General features: G+C 35.7%; 2 protein-coding genes across 4 annotated transcripts in view; both read left to right on the top strand.

Annotated features, from left to right (window-relative positions):
* Positions 1-2,483, top strand: part of LOC129938479 (arrestin domain-containing protein 3-like) — a 46,712-nt gene extending 44,229 nt beyond the window's left edge. For both annotated transcript variants that reach the window (XM_056046087.1, XM_056046086.1), the window contains exons 4-6: positions 1,313-1,524; positions 1,591-2,125; positions 2,200-2,483. In XM_056046087.1, the coding sequence (XP_055902062.1) occupies positions 1,313-1,524; positions 1,591-2,125; positions 2,200-2,342 (890 nt within the window). In that variant the 3' untranslated portion in view covers positions 2,343-2,483. The remainder of the gene's footprint in view (positions 1-1,312; positions 1,525-1,590; positions 2,126-2,199) is intronic.
* A 5,513-nt stretch (positions 2,484-7,996) lies between these two features.
* LOC129940479 (arrestin domain-containing protein 17-like) lies at positions 7,997-12,963 on the top strand. Of its 2 annotated transcripts, none has more exons than XM_056048828.1 (5): positions 7,997-8,223; positions 11,364-11,522; positions 11,582-11,796; positions 11,856-12,459; positions 12,533-12,963. In XM_056048828.1, the coding sequence occupies exons 1-5, from the start codon at positions 8,109-8,111 to the stop codon at positions 12,715-12,717; spliced, it is 1,278 nt and encodes a 425-aa protein (XP_055904803.1). In that variant the 5' UTR covers positions 7,997-8,108; the 3' UTR covers positions 12,718-12,963. The 2 variants fall into 2 exon arrangements, with proteins under 2 accessions (XP_055904803.1, XP_055904804.1); XM_056048829.1 differs by lacking the exon at positions 7,997-8,223 and adding an exon at positions 8,356-8,474.
* The last annotated feature ends 2,721 nt before the right edge of the window (positions 12,964-15,684 follow it).

The following is a 15,684-nucleotide window of genomic DNA, read 5'->3' as shown; positions in this document are numbered from 1 at the left end:
TTTAATAATGATGCGTATTTCAGTTTTTGAACATTATGTCATCCAAATGTCTTCGGGTTGCACGCACTGCTTAAAACTAAGCCCCGTGCTACGCGGCACACGCTGCAGTAAACAAACGTTTTCTTTTAGGATCACTAGAGTTCAGGGATAGTTGCTGTAAATTCTCTTTTTGGGAAACGTCGTCGGGGGCCACAGGATGTCACCAGAGCGAATGATAAGTTTTTGAATGAAAGCATTACGAAGCTAATTCACGGAATCTATAGCCGTGTTTGCGGTCGCACCATCCTATTGAAACCACGTGTGTGAAAACGTTGAAAGAGTTACTCTAGGGCAAGACAATGGCTTTTGCTGTTTTGAGGATTATGGGTTCTTAGAGCCCAGTAACGGCTGTTTTATTTATCAACGTGCGCATTTAAATAAAAATGAGCCTTTTCGCTCCAAAAAAAACATCGTCTCACAAAAATGTTTTCGTGAAACAATATCAATTTTTTAAGTTTAACGATTTGATTTTTGAATGAATGGAACTTTAAATCCTTTTTTAAACTTAATGAATAAACTCTCTAAAATCACTTCAATATTTTTTTAAGGAGTCATTGAAGATCGACTGGGCCCTGGTTATGGAGTGCTCATAGCCGAACACTCGGAACCTCTGCATCCCCGAACGTATTAAATTGACACTCGGCCCATCCCTTATTTTTTGGGATACCGAAGTGTGAAAAAAACTATAGACGCGCAGTTACGTACGAATCGTTACTCATGAAAAATGCCTAGATGGCGACCGCGCACAATTGATTTATTGAAGCAAACTTTTGGTAACCACATATAGTTTCACAGATCGTGTGATTTAGCGCCCCTTGACTATTTTCTGTGGGATATGTGATGTTGCTAATCTACGGCACAACCGGCCAACCGCTGCTGATAAGCCCAACACGATTGACCACTTGAAGGACAACCTTCGGTGTGTTAATGTCCATATAAGGCTACAAATTTTGGATAAAGTCAATTTAACTTTCAGACCATAGTTTTTCATATGGAGAACATAGTTTTTACCGTCAAGAAATTTGTTCGTTCTTACTCTACCTTTGTTAAAAAATTTGTTAAATTTTTACAAATTAAAATAAATACAAAACTTAAAAGAGTGAGGTAGCGCATATACTCTTTTCTCTTTCTCTAAATATCAAATTTTCATATTCCAATGTTGCAAGTGAATAAAAAGTTACATTTGAAAACATACCAGCATTGGTAATCATTTATGCTTGCTAGCAATTTTTGTTTACGTAAATATTCATATTTATAATGCTTTGTATTTCAGGTCTTGAACTAACTCTACTTCCTGGTACATATACATACACTTTTGAATGTGTGCTGCCCTCAGAATGTCCTTCATCTTTTGAGGGTGTCTATGGTCTTATAAGATATGACACAAAAATAACCGTAATCCGACCACGAGCATTTAACAAATCCTACAAAATGGCATTTAGTGTTCTTAAAATTTTTGATCTAAATCATCTTCCTGAATTAAGAGTACGCATGTAATTTCATTTTCAAAGTTTTGAAATTTTTTAAAATGTATTTTCTTTTCACTTTAAGGTTCCTGCGAAAATGGAAGAATTCAAGCACTTCTGTTGCGGACCGTGTAGATCAAAACCGCTAATTCTATTATTAGAAATACAGAGAACCAGCTTTGTTCCAGGAGAAATAATACATTTTAAAGCTAAATTTTTTAACACCAGCAGCACAGTGGTTGAACAAATTCGTGTGACTTTGAATTTGGTAGCTTTGTACTCGGTAAGAAATCGCATTCGTACAAAAGAAGAAAAAATTGTCATTGCCAAGAAAAAATTCGGTGCATTTGATTCGAACACGGCTCAATTTATTGACAATCTTCAAGTACCTCCAACTCCACCAACATGTGTTGGACTTTGTCCAATTATTAAGATAAGTTATGAAGTAGCTGCCACAGCTAAAGTGAAAGGAGTCCATATCAATCCGATTGTTGCAATTCCAATAACAATTGGTAATGTTCCGTATGTTGGACAATCAGACAATATTATGCCAGAAGATAGTTTGATAGCCAATTTGTCAAGAGGCATTGCACCGATACAATCGCCGGATGTTGAACTCCGTAAGTTTCTTAAAGAGTATTTTGAAGAGCTATGTACATAAGGTTAATCTTATAATTTCATTCAACCAATATAGCTCCACCAACATACGAGGAAGCACATTTTCTAAGAAACCTTCCAAAAGGTACAACTAATCAAGAAAAGGAAGCTCAAATTGATAAAAGTTCAGATAAGTTCTACCCGAGGTATCCTTTTTACAGTGAAGCGGCTTATCAATAAAATACAACTCTAAGACAAGGAGTAATTTACTTTGGTAGATAAATTCTGACATTGTAAAAAGTTGAATATAACTAAAATTGTATACAAAATATTTTAAATTAGAGACATAGTTAACAAATAATAAACTTTAATGTTGTATAACTTTTCTATCGTTTAAAGTAAGCATCAGGTCATACAATTTATGACTTATAATTTGTAAGGCCATTTTTTCACTCGAACTTATTTTCCTAATTTGAGGTTTTGTATTTCTTCATGCCAAGTTTTCATTTTCAATGCAGGAATTTCAACTCAAGTAATGAAGAATTGGGAATTAAAAAAAGGCAACACAAAATGCTTCAAATTATTGGACTTGATAAATGGGATGACGGCGACAATGTTTACGGGTTTCAACACATTAATGGTGCTTAACCTTGTAAAATTCTCTTTGCCTTTTCATTTTACTCACAAATTTAAATACACATCAGTTTGGTTTTAACTTTCGATATATAGAATTTTGCATTCCTTAAATATTTCGAACTTTTGATTAGAATAAAACAAACATGACATTTTGATGCTAGAAGAGTCGAAAAGAGTGGGTCTAATTATTCTGTCCGTCTGTCCTGGCCCATACAGCCCAAAGGATTGTGTCGTTAGACTTTGGAAATTTAGGTTTTGAGCCAAATCACGTTAGGATTTTTTTAATGAGAAATTTGATGAGAAATGCAAAGTGTTCCAAAAGTACTAAACTTCGAAGAATGGAATGTATATTGTATAATTCTTAACTGACGTAAAGTGGACAATTTTGTTGATAAGGAAAAATGTATTAAATCGAATTCAAAATATAGAAATAATAAATTAAATCGGGTGGGCTGAAAAAGGTGTTCAATTTTGTGTTATGTTTGTGGAAGGTAAAGAACTTGAAAACAATACTTATGTAATACTAATAAGAATTCGATAGAAAAACATAAAATCAATCACACAAACAGATGGGGCACTTAAATGTCATGTTTTTAAGTTGTTTCAAAATGTATAAATATATAATACTTACTTATAAAAATAAAAACTTGCTTTTTTTATTCATTATAATTGTTTAAGAAGAATGAAGTATTTCGGGGGCAGTTATAGCTACAATACGTTTCCAAAAAACAATTTAGTGGAAAATAGCCTTACACTTACTTACTTAAGGTGGAGCTAAAATCCTGTGTGAACTAGGGCCTCACCCAACAAACTTCTCCATCTAGCTCAGTCCCTAGCTAGATGTCTCCAGTTTCGCGCTTAAAGTTGGGTGAGGTCACCTTCCACTTGTGCGCGCCACCTGATCATCGGTCTTTCTCTACTGCGCTGTCCTGTGGGTGTGAATTCAAAGACTTTCCGGGCCGGACCATTAGTTTCCATGCGCTCTAAGTGACCCAGCCATTTTAGTCGTTGGACTTTTACCCTTCTGGCTAAGTCTACGTCGCTGTACAGCCCGTACAGCTCGTCATTCCATCTTCTCCTCCACTCCCCTCGATGCATACTGGACCATAGATCACACGAAGAACTTTTTTCGCGAACCAATCCGCTTTTGTCATAGTCCATGCTTCTGCACCGTATAGCAGCACGGGGATGATAAGGGTATTATATAGCAACACTTTGGTCCCCCGAGGACTTTACCACTCAATTTCTTTCTTAGTCCAAAGAAAGCATGAGTTATTCTGCGTTTGATCTCAGCGCTGGTGTTGTTTTCTGCGTTTACAGCGGAGCCTAGGTAGACGAAGTCCCTGACTACCTCAAAGTTACGTCTGTCGATGGTGACGTTTTGACGAAGACGTCGGTGCTATAGGTCCTTTCTTGACGAAAGCATGTACTTTGTTTTGCCCTTATTAACCGTTAAACTCAATTTTTGACGCCTCTGCCTCAATTCTCACAAAAGCCCCATTGACATCACGCTGAGTTCTTCCGATTATGTCAATGTCATCAGCATATGTTAGTAATTGGACAGACTTTTGAAAGATAGTGCCTCTAGTGTTGACGTGTGAGCTCTAAACTATTCTTTTAAGCACGATATTAAAAAATCACATGACAGCGCATCACCTTGTCGAAAACCTTTTTTGACATCGAAAGGTTCTGTTGAGTTGTTTCCAACCATAATGGAGCAGCGTGAATTCTCCATGGTCATCCTGCACAAACGGACTAGTTTGGCAGGAATGCCAAAACTAGACATGGCTCTATACACCTCGTCCCTGTAGATGCTGTCATATGCGGCCTAAAAATAGATGAAAAGATTGTGGGTGTCGATTTGGTGTTCCTGGGTTTTTTCCAAGATTTGCGTAATGTGAATATTTGATCAACTGTGGACTTTCCTGGTCTAAAACCACACTAATAAGGACCTATAGTATTGTTGACGATGGGCTTTAGACGTTCACATATTACGGCAGAGAAGATTTTATAGGCGATGTTAAGTAGACTGATTCCTCTATAGTTGGTGCAGTTAAGAGGGTCTCCTTTTTTCAGGATCGGGCAAACAATACTGAGGTTCTAGTCATGGGCATGCTTTCTTCCGACCATATCTTACAGATAAGTTGGTGCATGCTCCTAACCAACTTATCTACAGCTGCTTTAAAGAGCTCGGCATTCAAGCCATCCGCTTCAGCGGCTTTATTAGACTTTAGCTTAGATATGGCAATCTTTCCTTCGTCTAAGTCGGGAGGACGGGATTGTTGGCTTTCGTCGTCAATGTTGAATGGATCATTCTGCCTGACAGCGGAATGTGGTTCGTCGTCGCCGTTATAGAGTCTGCAGAAGTGGTCTTTCCATATCCTCAGCATTGACTGTTGTTCCCCTATGATGTTTTCACTTTCGTCTTTGCAGCCTTCGGTTCTAGGTTTATGTACCTGTAAATTTCGTTTCACCTGTTCATAAAACTTTCCAACTTCATTCCTGCTTTTAAACCTCTCAACATCTTCGACCGCACACTTCTCATGCCTTCTCTTTTTCCTTCTGAGAAGTCGGCGTTCCTCTCGCCTCTTCTGCTCATAGAGCTCATGAGCAACTCTCGTCCTTTTATCCAGCGCCGCTTTGCGTGCCTTTTGTTTGGCTGCATTTGCCTGTCGACATTCCTCATCAAACCAGAGGTTCCTTTTTGTTGGCTGTTTGAAACCCAGCACATCAGAGGCGGCTTCTCTGATTGCATCTTGGCAATGTTGGCACTGGTTTTCGATACATTGTGTTAGCGGTAGAGAACTTCGAGAGAGGTTACTTGTAACTCGGTCGGAAAAGGATTTGTTGATCTCTGGCGATTGTAGCCGTTCAACGTTGTACCTTCTCCCAGCACCTCCCTGTTTTGCCTTGGGTCTGGAAATCCGAAGTGCTACCTTGGCTACAACGAGATAGTGGTCCGAGTCGATTGTGATTCCTCGGAAAGTTCGTACATCAATGAAACTGGAATCGTCTGGCGTCGATCGCAATATTGGCATGAAGTTTTGCCCCGGAAGCAAAATCTATGAGCCTAAATCCGTTGTCGGAAGTGTTGTCGTGCAAGCTGTTCTTCCCGATTATTCCATCAAAGATGTCTTCCCTTCCTAGCTTGGCATTAAAATCGCCCAGGACTATTTTAATATCGTAGCTAGGACACTGCTCATATGTTTTGTCTAGGAGCTCGAAGAACATATCTTTGGTGTTGTCATCTTTCTCTTCTGTGGGGGCGTGCGCGCATATCAGGCTTATGTTGCCGAATTTAGCATTGATGCGTATGGTCATGAGGCGCTCATTGATGCACCTATAGCTTAAGACTTCTTGCCTAAGTCTAGCTCCAATGACTAAGCCGCATCCAAATAAGCGCTGTTGGTTTTCGTAGTAGCAGTCACTTTAGTAAATATCGCAGTTTTTCATGCTCTTTTTGCCCGGCCCATTCTAGCATATTTCTTGTATGGCGGAACAGTCTGCTTTATAGCAGTCTAGGGCCTCCGCTAATTCCTCCGTCGCACGTGGTCTGTTAGAGCACCTAACATTCCACGTGGGTATCCGAACAGTAACAGTAAATCCGTCCATATCCGAGGCTTGTTGGTGCTTCGCAACTCAACTTGGAGGGCCAGATAAAAAGCATAACTCCAAAGATGGGGAGCCGGATAAAACCGCTCCTTATAGGCGTGGGCTCCGAATAAGTCGAAGAAGCCATAAAAGGTGTTCACTAAGTAGTTCAACCTTACTGGAACTGTAGACGCCACCGTTGATTTCATCTCGGGAATTCCTCCGCTGCCGTCTGGATAATGAGAGGTGCCTTAGTGGAAACACCACACCTTTCCCCCCTCTCTCGTTTGCTGCCCCCAACAAATTTCCACTGGGGTTGGAACCCAATCTCCAGTTGAGATACTAGGCATCCGATGTTCACCACTGGGAGGTGAGAGTACCTCCTGTTTATTACTGTGAATCTTTCATCCCATAAATCTGGTAATGCATTAATATTTCTACAAAACCAATTTTTAAAAAAAATCGTTTTTCATGTAATTTGATGATGTTATGTGATTTTTGAATTCGTTGGTTATGTATAAAGTTAAAGATGCATCACTTAAGATCGTCTAAGATGCACAAATTGTGTTAAGATTTGTATGCAGAAATATACAGCGGCTTCCACGACTAATCGGACACAGCAATGAAACATTTTGAAAATGCATTTTCTACAAGAAAATGTATGTAGAATTGTAGATTGAAGGGGATTTTCGCCGTTACAACAAAAATAATTTAACGTTATCTTCATCACATAAATTAGTAACCTTTAAATGGATTAACCGCTTCAATTCAGTTTCAAAAGATGCAAAAGAAATTATTTAAATAACGTTTAATGAGAAAGTTCATAGCACTCGGTTGTATGATAAGGAACTTTTACATTAAAATTGTTAAAAAGTAAGTTTTTCTTCGAGAGGAGTTACTTAATTAAGTCATTAATATTTCTTGAAGTTCAAAAGTGAAGTAAGAAACACATAATTTCCAAATAGTTAATACTAAATATTATATCAAAATATGTTGTTTAAGGACAACAAAGTTAAATTAATTTTAAAGAAAAAAAAACTATATCTATCGCAATATAGTTACAGCTTTAAAAAACAAAGAAGTGGTGTTAACCAACTTCAAACTCAAAAATCTCAAAAAATAACCAACGATCTTGGAAATATTTGGCAGACGTAACATGCTAAGCCTCACCTTTCATTTGGTACTATTTTTATCAGTGAACACACAAAAACAAAAGTTCAGCAATCTCCTTTGATATGAACTTTTGATTTTGTCAGCTGCAGAATTTAAGACAAGTTAAAAATAAAAAGAAATTTATTCTAGGACCACCATCATATTTGTTGGAGTTGCGAGTAAACAAATTATAAAAATATTGTATTGAAAGGTCTTATTAAGTAAGGTAACAAGTTATGGGAGCTATATTTTATCCCAAAAAGTATACAGTTGAGGTGATTAATCAGTAGTAAATCCTTCGGCCAATGGGATAAATATAGGTCAACTATCAATAACTTTGTTTATTTTTTTCTGAAGTTTATCAATGCATCAAAACGTATTCAACAAAAGTATATTTTAGTGTATCTTATATAGGCACTTCGAACACCAACCCAAATACATTGGTTGATAAGATATCACTATCTTATAGGCACTTGCTTTAGGTTCAATTGATTTATTTTCAATCAACCAATTTTCAAGCAACGTATACAAAAAATTAAAATTGTTATAAGAAATTAGTTGGATTTGTCTGTTATTTGGCTTTGTTTATAACTAGAAGTGAAATTACATCAAACGTTATTTCGCAAAATGGTTGTAACTTGTGAGATTAATTTCGATCAAAATTCTCATGGAACTTATTTTGCTGGACAAACAATATCCGGATGTGTTATTTTGAATACGGATAAAACAAAAACTATTCAAGGTTACTATAAGAAAAGTCTTTCTTTTTGATCTGATAATAGTATCTCCCGAACTGCAGGAAAAAAAAATTATAACCAGTACCTTTATCAATGATTCCAACATTTTTTGATAGTGTTTTGAATGCAGAAATGGAAAATTTTTTGTGTGCAATTCCGTGTTTGATACATAAATATTGAAAAATTGTTTCAGATTTTCCTGAACTGTTATAAGTGGATTACGTATAATTGTGGTGAATGAAGTGTTTTGAGTTTGGTAGTAAATATTTTAAATTTTGTGCTTATTGCCCTTTTCAAAACAATTTTTTTGCAAGAAACAGGTTGATTAGATTTGTTTACGTGTCAAAAATTAATAAAAAAGCGGATACTTCCCTTACAATATGCTACGGTCTGGACCTGTACTAAGAGTAATGATGTCGATTTAGACAAGACGACAGCAGTGAGGAAAAATTGGATCGAAACTATTAGCAGAAGGAAGCCCGAAAGAGAAAACATTCAGAAACTTTCTTAATATTGTTGATACAGTGGAAGAATATTGAAGGTATAAGTGTTAAGAGAGGACGTTAGCGAAGAAACTTCATGACTTACATGCAATCAAAAAACTATACTCTGGAGTCTGGATGACAGGCACCCTAGCTCAAATTACCGAAGAGGAACAGGTTGGGAAGCTGTTTGCAGAACTGGACTGGAGTCTAAAAAATAGAAGCATCAGCGCATATTCTAACACATCATGCAGCTATTAAATTCTTCTGCACTTATCTCAGCAGATAGTTCTGAACACAAAATACAAGATAATTTTCTGACATTGTTTATGTTACATAATTCAGTTAGGACGAGATCGGTACAGTAATTAATTTTTTTCGTAGTTTTGGAAACAATGATTCCGCATATCGATTACAGAAACAGAGCCATTTTATGCAGAGCTGGACCCTATTAGGTTTTCAGGATTCTAATTTCGCAAGTGCTTTTATGCAAAAACACAGTGTGACCAAGGGAGTTGGTGCACATTGGTTCGCATCGAATTCCTGAATATTGCAATTAATGGGAAAGACAGAGTGTGGTAAGGTACTTCAAATTCGCATAGTACTGCTAAAAAAACGAATCTATGTACTTTACATTACGACCGAAGTTGATCTCAGTGCTATACTGATAAGCAATCTAAGTACTGCGAGTATTAAACTGTTGAATCTAGACACTTTCCGATGATGTTCAATCGACGTAAAGGAACTAAATATGATATTATCATTAACCAATTTAATTGCTCTGCGTTCAATACTGGGCAATTGGCTTAAGTAAGGTGCAGCCAGATCAGAAAGGGAGGAAAGTTTCTTGCATTGCCTTAGGAATCACAAACATCAAGACATCGCGTTGTTCAGTCCCATTGATACAAATGCCATCTATGGATAATGCCAAGGGGTTGTTTCTCGTTTAAACAATACAAGATAACATTGGGTTTTCAAAGCATTAAATTTCACGCTTATCATATTTTGTAGCTGCAGTTCCACATCCTTAGAGTCGGGATGTGAGTCGGAAGAAGAATATGAAAATCTAAGAATGCTAACAGCGAAACAATGATTAGAAGTTGCTGACAGGAGATAATTAATACAAATCAGAAATAGTGTAGGAGATACAACAGAGCCTTGGGGCACACCAGCATTTATTATGTGATTTTCAGACTTGAACCGATTCAGTACTATTTGTATTGAACTATCCGAAAGGTTATTACTAATCCAATGGAGGAGGGATTCATGAAAACCAAAGGCATTTTCGATAAGAGAGCCGGATGCCAGATCCTATCAAACGTTTTAGAATTATCAAGTGCAATAATCTTACTTTCTCCAAAACGATATACAAATTTGTTCTACTGTTCGGTGAGATGAACCATGAGTTTAGTAGTGTACCTCTTGCTTCAAAAGTCGTTATGCCGGTCATTAAGAAACTTTCGTATTTGACATATTTTTTTCATTGATAATTAATTAGAATTCCATGACTTTGAAAAGAAGCGACTTAAGTGCAACTGGTCAATAATTGGAGGGGGAGGAGGATTCGCCTTTTTTAGGAATGTGTTGCACAAATGAAGTAGGATGGTAAAAAAGCTTATGCAGTAGTTTCGCACTTGAGATCTTGTAGGACTTTCGCTACAGTACGAATGCGATACAAGATTGGCCCCATTGAATCATTAACACGCTCAGTGAAAAGCGGAGACAGAGGAAGATTTCCCCTTGTATGACCAACATTTTATACTATAACCAACATTTTATACTGCATTATGAACTTATTCCGGTTTTGCACAGTTCCATTGGCTTTAAAACAACGGAAACTTACCTCCTTATACCCAATAACCTCTTTACAGTTCCAAAGGAACTTGTGATCATATCAGCGCTGGCGTCAACGTCACTATCGACAGAGCAAAGTAGCAACTTAAATATCCTAAAATGAAAATTGTGACCGTCCCAGTTGACTTTCTCGAATTGCCAAACGGTTCTCTTAGGAATTCTTTCTTTAAATTGAGTGTTTTAGCAAGAGAAATTAAAAGATATAACACAGTGGTCAGGTGTGAAATAAGTCAAGACCTTCCACGTCCGAGATTCGAGTGGGTTCGTCACACTCTTCCTCTGGTGTTGTTGGCCCAAATGTTGAAGCCAAGCAATAAAGAATTGTGTACATTGAAAAAGCCCGTGAAAGCGATTTCAGTACGAGGATAGGACGAAACATGGAATCAAACAATGCATTAAATTCACGAGAACTTGACACTCTGTTCGATAAAGGAAGCAATAAGGAAAATGTAAATCATATAAAATTGAAAAAAACATCATTCATTTTGTGTACGAGTATTTAAATTTAAACATAGAAAGCGTTAATTAGAAAAGGTCAAATTATGTTATGATAGTTTCAACTACAGTGATAAGAGTAAAGTTACTTTGGTAGGGCGTTTCTTAAATTAGCATTGCACACTTGGATCTAGGATAAGGCTGATTCTAGTATTGAAATAGAACTTCAATACTAGAAATATATATATATATCATTTCCTGAAGGTAGTAGTTACATAAGTGCTACCTCTGTTATAACTCCCTTTGAAACTTTCAACTAAATAATTTTAATTAAATCAAATTTTATACCTAACCTTATTTTAATTTAATTATAGGATTCGCTCTAAAAATAATTGGCTTTGCTCGTACAAAATGGACCGAACACTCTAACATTAATGGAAAATCAAAATCAAATTCTCAAAATCAAATGACCACCTACAGTGGCAGAGAAGACTATTTGGCGTCTACAACTTACCTTTTAGGATCCAAGGATAGTATGTGACAACCAAAAATTGTATCACTTTCCAATACACATCTTTTTTTATAATTTCAGGTGAAAATGTTGAAATACAGCCTGGAATTCACAATTTTACATTTGCATGTGTTCTCCCTGCACAGTGCCCGTCATCGTTTGAAGGAAAATACGGTCACATACGTTACTTGGTAAAAGTTGTACTCATACGCCCATGGAAGTTTGATCAAACGTATTCACGCGGCTTTACTGTTCTTAAATTAATGAACTTAAACTATGACTCACCAGTTCTCAGGGTAAACACAATTTGTTGTTCCTCATGCAACGGTATTAAGTAAAACTATTTCATTAATAGGTTCCTGCTGTTCAAGAGACCTTTAAAACATATTTCTGTGGACCCTGCACAAGTCAGCCTATAAAGTTGAAAGTCTTCCTGCCACAAACTGGATTTGTTCCTGGTCAAGATATAATTGCCACCGTCACTGTAACAAATGAAAGTACGCTTAAAGTGATAGATTTGAAGATATCTTTTGTGATGCTTGTAACTTTGTTCAGTCAGCAACCGAAAATGAATTCGCATTTAGAAAGATTTAATTTGGCTAAAATAAAAGGAGGATCTGTAAACTCTAAGACTTCTCGAACTCTTAGTCATCTTATTCGCGTTCCAGCAACACCCCCAACGTGCTTCAATTCGTGTCGTCTAATTAAAATTTCATATGAATTAGAAGTTGAAGCAAAACTCCAAAAAATTCATCATAATCCTCTCATTACCATTCCGATTACAATTGGAAACGTTCCGATGGTTGATGTGGTTAATTATCAGCCATTACCGAGTCTAAACAATTTCCAGATAAATCCTTCATCGAGAACTGAAGACATCGATATATTTGAAGAGCAAGTATCTACAATTTCATCGGGGAACTCACAACCTGTAATCGATTTTGATGATCTTCAAATTTGTAGGTTAAAATAATATTGCTTGAATTATTAACTTATACATTATGTACATTTGTATTTTCTCCAAACTCATAGCACCGCCATCATATGAAGAAGCTGTATACATGACTCGAGCAGATTGTAATGAAGATGATAACAATGCCCTGGGGAAGAGTGAATTTCTTCCAAGGTATCCGGTTTATTCTTGTTCAGAACTCTGTTCAATATCTGAAACTGAACCTTTTTCAAATAACGAACCTCATAAGAGTACTTGGCTGTGATAGAATTGTTGAAAAAACTTTTTAATTTAATATTGTCTTACGTTTATTGTTTTTGTTTTGATGATGATGATTACTGGGAAATGTAAATCTTTGATTTAATTTTATAAGTTGAGTTTTTATATGTAATGAAAAACATTAATCGGATGATATTATTTAAGTTAACATTTCTAAGATTTCGGAGACTTTTGTATTCTCAGAAATATAATCAAAATTAAACATGCAAATTTCTTAAATTTGCTGTCAATAGTCTGAGAATTCAATTTTAATGATTCGATTTCTCAAGAATTCTCTATCGCACAATTCTTAAGGGAAGAAAAGAAATACAAAGCTTATTTGATTTCTAGGTGAAAATAAATCATCTCCTACTCCGTCAATCTGACTCAGAAAGTTCTCAGAAATCTTAGAAATATTTCAAATCAATTCAATTCATTTTTATTTTAAATCAGTGTATACAATTATTATTATAATGAGATATTACAATAGCAAAATTAAAACTAAAAATTTACGTTGAGAAAGAAATTTTAAAATTTCAAATTTGTGCTATGTTCATAAATTAAGTAAAATTTAAATTTATGCGTATACTTTTGTGATTTTTAGTTTAGTCAAAACAAAAAGAAAAAAATCATTGATACAAATTAAATTATTGTGATACTTATAGGGAAGAAAAAAATCTATCTTACAAGCATTTTTATTTTCGTATAACAATTTCCAGGCAAAATTATTAATTTTGACTTTTAGTTTAGTCAAAACAGAACGGTAGATCATTGTTTTTTCAGAACTTGGTAAAAAACGAAACAACAGGAAGTTTTTAAAGTGTTTAAATATGGGTTGCAGAACTTCTTTATTCAAAACATATTTAAATATTGGTCTCGATATTTTTTCGCATTTGAGAGACACGTCCTATAGAAGACTTCCAATTTCGGTTACCATTCAAAATATTGACACATTCATCTAATGATAGGGAACTTTTGCAAAATCAGACATAACGCTAATGTAGCATACTATTTCAAAATAGTCAGTAAACTTTTGTTTCGCATTATGGCTAACTGCAAGCACTCGTTATTTACTTATGTCAATGTACATAGAAATCGCTGCTTAAAATTATAATTGGGCCTTATGAACGAATGATTCAACCGAAAGTTATTCTTTTTTTAGTTCTCGTTATCGATATCTAATCCACAATTCAAAAGAAGTGAGATAAACCACGTTTTAAAGTAGTTTGTGAAAAAATAAAAAAAAATTGTTTGTGCTTTTCATCGAAAAAAACGTGTTTTTTTTTGTCTTGCAATAATTAATTAAAACAATTAAATTTGTCGTAAACGTGGACAAAGTTCTTAAATGACGCAACAATCGTTTTTCTCAAAGCTGTGTTAAGATCTTTATTGCTTCCAACCAGTGGTTCAAAAGCTGAATTAAAGCGCGCGCCGTGTGGAAGTAGGGGTAAAATACTTTACAGACGACGATATGCGAAAGCTCATACAAGAGACTTCTAGAGAATCCACCGTTGAATCTGCCGATGAACAGTTTTCTGATACTGAGGACATCAACGAGGAGCAACGTTTGGAGAAAAACGTCATCGGATTTTTAAGAAGAAAGAAGAGATTAATAAACTGCAAAAACAGCTTCAAGAAATTCAGCTCGAGGAGTCTGCAACCAATACCAAAACTAAATCGACTGCAGTTTGTTTCAGGGATATTGAAGACTCCATACCCCCTGTTAGTGGCGACGACAATTTACCTGTGCAAAGTTGGATGGAACCATTCGAAGACTATTCCGAAATCTTAGGCCTGATGAAGTAAAATTTATTTCCGGGAAAAGACTTTTGAAAGGTGCAGCCAAATTATACATCAGAACAATCATTACAAAAAGTTGGCAAGGTATAAAAATTATTTGATCAATGAGTTTAAAAAGAACGTGACTAAGGCTGATGTATACAACGATCTTCAAAATAGAAAAAAACGTCATGACGAGACTTTCCAGCAATACGTTCTTTCAATGATGGAAATAGCTTCACAAAGTGACATTGAATAAGAAGACATTAATCAATTTATAATTAAAGGAATCGCAGATGTTGAAATTAATAAGTCAATTTTGTATAACGCCAACACCATCATTGAATTAAAATCAGCCTTACGCAAATATGAGAAGTTAAAGCGCAATTGTCGAAACAATTTTTATGACGTCAGGCCATCGAGAAGTACACCAAATAGTTCTCATGTACGCAACATTACACCAAGCCGATCAAATGTCACAAATCAAGGTTTTAATCGTATCAGCACTCAAACAATACCTGATAAGCGAGAAGTTTCGTGTTTTAAGTGTGGGAAGCAGGGGCACATTTCACCCCACTCCTCCGCGAAGAAATCTTTCATAATTGTGAATACGAAAGATCAAGTCGAAGAAAAAGAAAAAATTGGTTTACCAGCCAGCGTGAACACATATGAAGACAGCGAATCATCAAGCAATGAATTCGAGAAAATTATCAGCTTTAATTTTGTCAGCAACACTCTTGACTCTTTTGGATTCAGGTTATATACCTCCGTTTTTGATATCATCATTAGACCTGAGAAGCCATAAATATGTTTGAGTAAACAACAGCCCGCTGGATGTACTAGGAAGTATAAGTTGTATCATATCTTTTGAAAATTCATTTATAAATTTACAAATGTTAGTTGTTAAGAATAATTCAATGTCTTATCCTGTAATCTTAGGTAGAGATTTTATGGGCAAAAATGGTTTTGTTCCACAACAACAAAAGAAGAATTATGTAAATGGATTTGATCGAGATCTTCAAGTATCATTTGGCCTTCGTGATGCTCCAGCAACAAGTCAAAATACTGAGCTCATAAGTACAGGTGATGATGTCAACTTAGTTTTTAAGGTTATAAATATTGACTCGGGTTGGAATGTGAGTAAATTAGATTTTAATATTGATGAACATTTACCTGAGGTTATAAAATAAAACTT

Source organism: Eupeodes corollae, chromosome 1, assembly GCF_945859685.1.
Source record: "Eupeodes corollae chromosome 1, idEupCoro1.1, whole genome shotgun sequence".
Lineage (NCBI taxonomy): Eukaryota > Metazoa > Arthropoda > Insecta > Diptera > Syrphidae > Eupeodes > Eupeodes corollae.
This window is presented reverse-complemented; position numbering and strand designations above follow the sequence as displayed.

Coding starts and splice junctions, on each gene's coding strand:
- LOC129940479 (XM_056048828.1), top strand. CDS start 8,109: ATGGTTGTAACTTGTGAGATTAATTTCGATCAAAATTCTCATGGAACT. Junction 8,224..11,363: donor TAAAACAAAAACTATTCAAG/GTTACTATAAGA, acceptor ATTTAATTATAG/GATTCGCTCTAAAAATAATT. Junction 11,797..11,855: donor ATGACTCACCAGTTCTCAGG/GTAAACACAATT, acceptor TTTCATTAATAG/GTTCCTGCTGTTCAAGAGAC.